Source organism: Leptinotarsa decemlineata, unplaced genomic scaffold, assembly GCF_025532065.1.
Source record: "Leptinotarsa decemlineata unplaced genomic scaffold, Ldec_3_MD MMD2_tig00002974_RagTag_RagTag, whole genome shotgun sequence".
Lineage (NCBI taxonomy): Eukaryota > Metazoa > Arthropoda > Insecta > Coleoptera > Chrysomelidae > Leptinotarsa > Leptinotarsa decemlineata.
The window spans coordinates 8603375-8612799 of record NW_027412578.1 but is presented as its reverse complement, the minus strand read 5'-3'; the positions used below and the strand labels follow the sequence as shown (position 1 = coordinate 8612799).

At 36.3% G+C, this 9425-nt stretch overlaps 1 protein-coding gene across 1 annotated transcript; it reads right to left on the bottom strand.

The window, feature by feature from the left end:
- Window positions 1-2345: 2345 nt before the first annotated feature.
- On the bottom strand, window positions 2346-9255 carry LOC111506366 (uncharacterized). The gene is made up of 4 exons (XM_023161418.2): window positions 8919-9255; window positions 6802-6959; window positions 2544-2657; window positions 2346-2490 (listed from the first exon to the last, which is right to left on the bottom strand). The coding sequence occupies exons 1-4, from the start codon at window positions 9150-9152 to the stop codon at window positions 2379-2381; spliced, it is 618 nt and encodes a 205-aa protein (XP_023017186.2). The 5' UTR covers window positions 9153-9255; the 3' UTR covers window positions 2346-2378.
- Window positions 9256-9425: the final 170 nt, after the last annotated feature.

The window sequence follows — 9425 nt, the reverse complement described above, 5'->3', positions numbered from 1 at the left end:
ACCGTGAGAACTTTATTACTTTTGAAAGGGTCTCTGCATGATGTTCTATAAGATAAGCAGAAAATACGTCTAATAATACGTTTTTGCAACACAAACACTTTTCGTAGTTCGGACGCTTGACCTCACACAACGATACTATATGAAATAGCAGAGTACCCCAGAGTACCTTCAAGCAGACATTCTCGTTCTAGCATGCTTTGGAGTGTGGTGGCCACATAAAAACATTTGTTCAACTTGTCACAAACTACATCGACATGCGAGTTCCATGATCGGTTGCCATTGAATTGTGTTCCTAAGAACTTCACCATTATGGATGGCTCAATTGACACTCTTTCAAATGAGAGCGGTAAATGCAGAGGTGTTCTATGTTTGCTATGAAATTCTAAATATTCCGTCTTATTGTGATTTTTATTTATGACGTTTATTTTTAAAGCACCAATCCTTGAACTCTCTCAGTCATATACGAACATTTTCGGATAGTCTTACAGATGAAGTATCTGACACAGTAATGCAAGTATCATCTGCATACATAAGCACCCTTCCTTGAGATATGTGAGTGGGAAGGTTGTTAATGAAAATGAGGGAATTTAGAGGACCTAGTACGCTTCCCTGGGGATCTGTTTCAAATTCCTCCGAGATGACGTCATCAATCTTAACAATGAACTTTCTTCGTTCGAGAAAGGTCGCGATCCACTCATTGATTGGGCCGCGGATACCAAGGTTATTTAATTCATTAGACATAAAAGAAATATCGACCGAGTCGAAAGCTCTAGTGAGATCAAAGAAAATTGAGATCACAAATTCTCCAGAGCTCATTTTGTTGTTGACATATTACACAAATTCTATCGTACTTGTTTCAGTTGATAAACCACTACAGAATCCATGCTGATTGTCACATAAAACCTTATATGTGTTGGGAAAATGTGTGATTCTATTGGCCATTACTTCCTCTATCAGTTTAGAAAAATGCTTAGTAAAGCGATTGGTCTATAATTCTCGAAATTACTTAGATCGCCTTTTTTAAAAATAATAATTATAGAGGCTAATTTGAGGCTAGAGGGAAATTTACCCTGCAATACGGACAGATTGATGATATGCTCGAAAGCTGGTGCAATTATTTCACTGGTGTCTTTAATTACTGAAATCGGAATTTCATCCGGATCTGTAGATTTTTTATTCGGTAATGAGTTTATAACCTCAAGTATTTAGTCCTTTGTGACGGGTTCAAAGAACATTGATGCAGGATTGAATTCACCTGTGGTACATTGTGTGGAAAACTGTTGACCAAAATGTTCATTCAATGTATCGGTTATCACTGTTGATAAATATCGTCCAAACACCGGGGCCATGTTTTCTGGTTCGGTTAGGACCTCGTTATTAAAATTAATTTCAGATATTTTGTTAGATTTATGTTTTCCTTTAACTTTATTGGCAATGTCCCAAAGTGTTTTCGTATTGTTATCTGATTCATTAATGATTGCATTATAATGTTTTTTTTTTTCGAGAGAAAGTTTCTTATCAATGTTCCTCTTCAGTCATTTATAATTTTCTTTTACCGATACATCATCTGTCCTCTTGCGTAACCAATCCAAATCTTCCAACATTTCTCTCGTTTGGTTTAGTTCTTGTGAAAATTTGATTTTGTCACTTTTCATGGAAAAATTCTTTTTTTTGCAGTTTTTTTAGGAAACGAGCGATTCACCCTTCGAAGCTTGATACCAAACAATTGTTGGACTACAGTAGGAATGAACTACGATGTCTAACAGGCCTTCTTACAGGTCACTGTCATTTGAATCATCATATGCACAGTGTGTGTCGCCTCTGTTTGGAATATGTTGAAACAGCAGAGCACATACTTTGTGCCTGCCCCGCTGGGGACCGAATCAGGTTTTTAGAGTTCGGCAGAGCCGTACTCTTACCATCCGACCTGAAAGACCACTCACCATACAAACTAATCGGCTTCGTTAAGAAGCCAAAATAAACCCTTGCGGGTTGCGGTGGAGAGTCGAATAGACCCACTCACTTTGGACTTAACCTAACCTATGGCCCGAGCTTTCCTATTGTCATCTGTGCCATACGTCTAGCGTTGTGCTCTGCTTCTAGCGGCCATGGATATAAAATACTCACCAATTAGAATAAAAATTGATTAACTACTGAAATAGCGACATCTGAATATTTTTGACAGATATCATTTGAGAGACAAGAATAAATTATAGTTCAAAACGATTGAAGGAAAAATAGTAGTTTTCCTTCAAATCATTTGACATTTTTTTTGTGAAATCGCGATGAGAAAGATTTATTATTTATTCAAAACATCTTGGAAATATAAATAATAGATACACCAATATTCATTTATTTATTCAATTTATAAAATGTTTTCAACCATAACTAACGACGGTTACCGGAGGATTGTGATGAGGGCATATTTTCTCGTAATAGTCACATCTACTAATTAAATTCTTGAAGAAGTTTGCTTCCAGTCCAGTTTCCCTTAAAAAAAATTACATATAGTCAATATTTTTTTCAATAATCATATACGTTACCTCGAAATTATTTTGCCAATTTCACAGAAAAATCCACAAGATTCAAATTCCTTGAATGTCGAAACTATTTTGCATACGTGATTGAGTACGCAGGAAAATCCTTGAGAAGCCAATCTGAAAAAAATATAGATAAATATGTGATGGAACTGGCTGATACTTGATGAAAATCCATGACGTATACAAGTAATACTTCATGTGAGATTTTCACCAGTTTGCAGAATCGCAGCACTATACAACAACTTTCTCAAGCCTGGCCTGAAAAGTCTCGAGACTAACAAAGCAATGGCTTGAAAAGTTTTATAAGGACTCCGCTCCATAAGAAATAACAATTAAACGTTGGTTTGCTGACATCATTCGTGGTCGTAGAGATACTACCGATGATGCAGAACGCAGTGGACGTCAAACTGAGGCAGTAACACCAGAAAACATTTTTAAAAATCCATGAAATCATTTTGAATGATCGAAAAGTGAAAATACGTGAGTTATTTGCATTTGACTATCAGTCAAATTGAATGCCGCGTGAGCTCACTGTTGACCAAAAACAAGAACGTCTTGATGATTCTGAGCAGTGTTAGGCTATGTTTAAATACAACAAATCGGAATTTTTGGGTCGATGTGTGACAATGGATGAAGTATGGGTCCATCACTTCACTTGGGAATCAAAACGATCGTCATCTGAGTGGAGAGTAACTGGTGAACATCGTCCAAAGGGTCCAAAAGCACAACAATCGGCTGGAAAGAATGTGGCCTCGGTATTTCTGGATGTGCGTGGTTTAATATGCATCGACTATCTTGAGAAGGAAAATACCACCATAAATAGTGAATATTATATTCAAATTTAAATTTTATTGCATCCATATCATATTAAGAAGAATAGATCACAAATTAAATTGTGTCTAATGAATATATACAAATAAAATGACATACATAAATAATGGTTAAAAAAAAGATTACATTCTTGAATGTTATAAAACATCGAGTCAAAAACCGAATATGAATCGAATATTTCAGTGATACATATTTCACCGCCTGTTAAAAATAACACACAGATAAAGCAAAATATGAAGAAACATGAGAAGGTCAGTACTGAAAGTCACTAACGACAAAAAAGTTCAAATTCACGGAGGGAGTAAAAGCATCCTTCGGCCAATACTTTCTTTAATTTGCGTTTGAAGATATCTGGACTGCTGTCTATCAATTCGAGGGGCAGAATGTTGAATTGACGAATTCCAGTAGTCACTGGAGCTTTTTTTGCATGGAGTGGCAAATTTTTTTCGGTAGGATATTTCTTTTATTTCTGGTGTCATACATGTGAATATCGCAATGCTTTCTAAAGCTGCTTAGGTTCTTGAAAATGTGAGTCAAAAGTTTTATTAAATAAATACAGGGCACCGTGAGAATTTTATTACTTTTGAAGGTGTCTCTGCATGATATTCTATAAGATAAGCACAAAATACGTCTAATAATACGTTTTTGCACTCTTTTGTAGTTCGGACGCTTGACCCCATACAACGATACTATATGAAAAGCGGAGTACCCCAGTGCATAGTAAACTTCAAGCAGACTATCTCGTTCCAGCATGTTTTGGAGTGTGGTGACCACATAAAAAAATTTATTCAGCTTGCCACAAACTACATCTGCATGCGAGTTTCATGAGAGGTTGCAGTCGATTTGTGTTCCTAAGAACTTCACCATTTCAGATGGTTCAATTGACACTCCTTCGAATGAGAGCGGTAAACGCAGAGGTGTTCTATGTTTGCTACAAAACTCTATATATTCCGTCTTATTATGATTCATCATAAGTTTATTTTTAAAGCACCAGTCCTTGAACTCTCTTAGGATTGTGTTGACCTTCTCAGATAGTCTCACAGATGAAGTATCTGACACAGTAATGCAAGTATCATCTGCGTACATAAGCACCCTTCCTTGAGATATGTGAATGGGAAGGTCGTTAATGAAAATGAGGAAAATTAGAGGACCGAGTACGCTTCCCTGGGGTGTACCAATATCTGTTTCAAATTCCTCTGAGATGACGTCATTAATCTCAACAATGAACTTTCTTCGTTCGAGGAAGGACACGATCCACTCATTGATTGGGCCGCGGACACCAAGGTTATTCAATTTATCAGATATGAAAGAAATATCGACCGAGTTGAAAGCTCTAGTAAGATCAAAGAAAATTGAGATCACAAATTCGCCAGAGTCCATTTTGTTGTTGACATATTGAACAGATTCAATCGTGCTTGTTTCAGTTGATAAACCACTACGGAATCCATGCTGGTTGTCACATAAAATCTGATGTGTGTTGAGAAAATTTGTAATTCTATTGACCATTACTTTCTCTATCAGTTTAAAAAAAATGCTTGGTAAAGCGATTGATCTATAATTCTCAATATTACTTGGATCGCCTTTTTCAAAAATAAGAACTATAGAGGCTAATTTGAGGCTAGAGGGAAATTTGCCTTGCAATACGGACATATTGATAATATGCTCGAAAGCTGGTGCAATTATATCACTGGTGTCTTTAATTACTGAAATCGGAATTACGTCCGTCCTTATTCGGTATTGAGTTTATAACCTGAAGTATTTCGTCCTTTGTGACGGCTTCAAAGAACATTGATGCAAGATTGAATTCACATGGTAAATTGTGTGGAAAACTGTTGAAAAATGTTCATTCAATTTATCAGTTATCACTGTTTATCTTCCAAACACAGGGGCCATGTTTTTTGGTTCGGTTAGGACCTCGTTATTAAAATTAATTTCAGATATTTTGTTAGATTTATGTTTTCCTTTAACTTTGTTTAGAATGTGCCAAGGTGTTTTCGTTTAATTATCCGATTCACTAATGATTGCTTCATAATGCGATTTTTTTTCGAGAGAAATTTTTTCTTATCAATATTCCTTTTACCGTTACATCAGCTGTCCTCTCGCGTAACCAATCCAAATCCTTTATTTAACCTTCACTTTTCTTTGAAAAAAACATTTTTTGTAGTTTTTTTAGGAAACGAGAAATTGAAACACCAAAGAAAATCATTCATGTAGTTGTCAAATATGATATCAACATCGTTGACGTGACTGGTATCGAAATTAATTTTAGCAAGTAAATATCTGAACTCGTTTCTGGAGTTCTGATCAATTTTTCTGTAAAAATATTTTCCTACATTCGTTAGTGAATTGAGAACCGAGGACAAGCGAGAGGTAGCGATTTGTCCGTGGTGATCAGAGAGACCCGGGCCAAGATTAGTGGTTTCAATTAATTCAGGTGTATTCGACACAACATAATATTATATATAGCTATTGGAGCGTTTTGAGGCCAAAATTGCATATGGCAAAGAAAAAGCTTTTTTTATCAAGCCGTGTCACTAGTCAATCAAAACAATGGCGAAACTATGTGAATTGAACTTCGAAATGCTCCCACATCCACCGTACTCGCTCGCCAGATTTGGCTCCTAGCGACTACTGGCTGTTCGCAGACCTCAAAAAATTTCCCTCCGGTTAGAAATTTTGCTCGAATTAAGAGGTTATTGCTGAAACTGAGTTAAAAGGTAAATCGTTCTGAAAAGTGATATTGAAATGTTAGAGCGGTGCTGGAATGATTGTGTGACTGTTGATGGAGTTTACGTTGATGAATAAAACCAATTCTGAACAAAAAAAACGCGTTTTCTTTCTTAGGCCCAAGACTTTCCAGCTCAGGTGTTATACTTAAGTATAATGAAACACGTTTTGCGGTTTTGTGAACAGTTCAGTGAAAATCTCACAATGAAGTGTTACTTGAATGAAGAAAAAAAAGTGTGGAAAATCTTTGTTAACAAGACCTCGAATTACACATAACATGAAATTTTAATCAGGGATGTAACCTCTATTAGGATGAGATTCTCATCCAACACATTCAGTGCTGTAGTTTCGAAGGATTCGACGGTTTTATGGGCATCGGATTAGTTATAATAAACGGTGAGAAATTGATATTGTGTTTAGTTTATTTGCTGTTGTTATTATTGTTTATAGGTTTTGTAGTTGGTTATTGTTGTTTGTTTCATTATTAAGTGATTAGAAAATGGGAGATGTAAAAAAGACATTATTATATGAGCGCACGCCTATGGTAAAAGAACGAAATCGGCTCCGCACTTCGTTTCGAGGTCACCGAGAACTTTGTGAATTTATGAATGAAAGTAGTGGGAGTGGACTTACTGGTTGATTTTTTACTGTGCTCTAACCATAACCTCGTAGTGTAATTTATTTCATTTTTTCTTTCACTCACCGGTCTGGTATATCATCAATATCTTCGTGAATATCCCTTTTGAAGAACAAAAATCGATTTTTTGTATCGTGTGGCAGATCCCAGTTCATTCTGACTGTATATCCGAAAGCAATCATGGTGGTGTAATTGAGTGTGTTGAGTTTGCCATTGAAACGGAACTGAAACAAAAGAATTACTATAAAATAGAACTCAATTGAAGGTGGTGACATCTCCTCCTACGAAGATGCAACTTTAGGGACGACAGAAAACTCAATACTCGAATATCAAAGATAAACGAAGTTTCCAGTTACAAAGCTAAACTTTGACACCGTTCACCGAAAGAGATTTGTCTTTTGTCTTTAAGCGCAGTCAGCTAGATGGACTTGTGATCCAACACCAGACAGTGATGTTTCGACACACCAGTTCTCGTCAGTTGTGCTAAGTTGAACCACTGAACTGTCCTGAAAAGGACAAACCTGAATATTGATATTCGAGAATTCAATCTTTTGTCGATCTCAGTAGATATCACCTTTGTAAGGAGAGATGTCATTGCCTTCACTTACAGGTTTGCCTTTTTCAGGACAGTTCAGCCTAGGACTACTGATAAGTCCTAGTGGTTCAAAACATCGCTGTCGGTTATTGACTCACACGTCCATCTAGAGTTCAAGTGTTTGTTTTCACATTAAAAATATTCTATAATCCCATCTGAAAAATATATTCGAAGTGTCCTTAGTAACCATTACTCCCAAAAACATCTAACTGTGCTGAAAACAGTTATGAACAAAATGAAAAAGTCTCCCTAACAATAGATCCCATTTCTTCAAGATCAAAGCCAACTTTAGTGACACCTATGCACAAAGGAGGTTTCATTGACAATCCAGAAAATTTTGAGCTGATCTCAATGTTACTCATATCATCAGAAATCATTGAAAAATGGTAGGTTGGATTGCTAAAAACCGTAAACTAATAGTTTCTGGACAATTTGATTCGAAGGACAGAAAATACGTTGAAGACGGTATTTATAAAAAATCTAAAGGAATGAACTTTAAACGTTCAAGCCAGTCTCGAATATACCTACACAGTAGGTTGAATGGACTGACGCCTATCAGAAAACAACTACTCCCCTGGCTAATACCACGAAGAGCGTTGGATTATATCCGACAGGCGTCAGTGCAGGAATCTTCACAGTAGTAGAAAATTTCCTGCATATGCAATTAGCAATACAACTGAAAGAGTCGATTTTCAATTTTGAAACGGGCACACTTGCAGACCAGTTTCGGGCTCATTAGCTACTCATCAGGGCAAGATAGTCGCCATCAGCGACCTAAAGTCAATGATATTCCATAATTGAAAATTGAAATTCTTTCAGAGTATTTCATTCCTCGTCTTAGGTTGGAGCGAACAACAAAATGTCACTTTCACGAGGTACTAACCAACTGTATATCCGAAATGTGTCCGATTCCTTTGAATAAGGAAGAAAAATTTTCTTATTAGTCAGTTGGTTATGCTTGAAGACTGGAAGTAAATAAATCTAAAGAAATGAACACAGTAAGTTGAATGGACTGACGCCTATCAGAAAACAACTACTACCCTGTTTAATACCACGAAGAGCGTTGGATGATATTCGACAGGCTTCAGTGCAGGAATCTTCACAAAAATTCCCTGCATTTCCTGAAATAGTGACTGTCAGCTCAGTTTTATTAACAAAGGTTTTCTTTTTGCTCTGTTTGTATTTCTTTTATAAAAAATGTTTTAACTTCAAACGCGGATTGAAATAGTGAGTTTGTTCTTCGAACGTAGAAAACCTGCAATATGGTGAAAATAATTTGCAGTAGAAATTACCAGGTGCTGCAGATGTTACTGAAACTTGATATTTTTCAGAATGGAAAGGAGAAAACAGAAGTGAGTTTACACCAATTAAATGCGAGTTAATGGTGCTCAGTTCAAACAGCAAATGAAGTATCGATTAATGACAAAGGGCTGGTTTTTATGTAGAGACTTCTCCCCCTAAAAACTGAAGTTGACGTGTTTCACGATTATTTTACTGTCGCGACCTATTCATGGTGGGGGCGACAGCTGATTAACAGAAAAACAGATTTTTAAACTGGAATTCACTGTATATGCTCTGTTATACTCACAAAAAATTTGCTACTTTTGGTGAACAAAACACTTCGTCGCACCCTCGCTTTGGAGATTTCTGTACTTCCCAAAACACCATAAAGGGAAAATGTAACAACAATTATGGCAAAAGGCACTAATCGCGTGAGACGGATTGAATTCATTTCACTACCTGCGTATGGGGCGTTCGATACCATATTTTTTCTTACGCGCGTTTCATCCAGAAGAAACGTTAAGAAAATATTTATCGTCATTTGAATTGGGGCAAATTTGTTTGAACATCACGTTATGGAAAATATTTCAGTTACTAGTACCGTTAGATCACCTAGTCGTAGATGTGTGCATAATCAATATCAAGAATGTTTGTTCTTGCTGATTTGGAGCATTGAAATTTGAATAATTACTCAATGTTCTGACTTCATTCACGTTTGAAATTCGCTATTATTTTGCTTTTCTGATGCATGTTGTGCATCAGAAAAGTATCGATTCCTTGAGATATTCAAACACATGTAGGACTGCATTACTTT

Coding starts and splice junctions, on each gene's coding strand:
- LOC111506366 (XM_023161418.2), bottom strand. CDS start 9,152: ATGACGATAAATATTTTCTTAACGTTTCTTCTGGATGAAACGCGCGTA. Junction 6,960..8,918: donor CCAAAAGTAGCAAATTTTTT/GTGAGTATAACA, acceptor CTTTTGTTTCAG/TTCCGTTTCAATGGCAAACT. Junction 2,491..2,543: donor ATTGGCAAAATAATTTCGAG/GTAACGTATATG, acceptor ATTTTTTTTAAG/GGAAACTGGACTGGAAGCAA.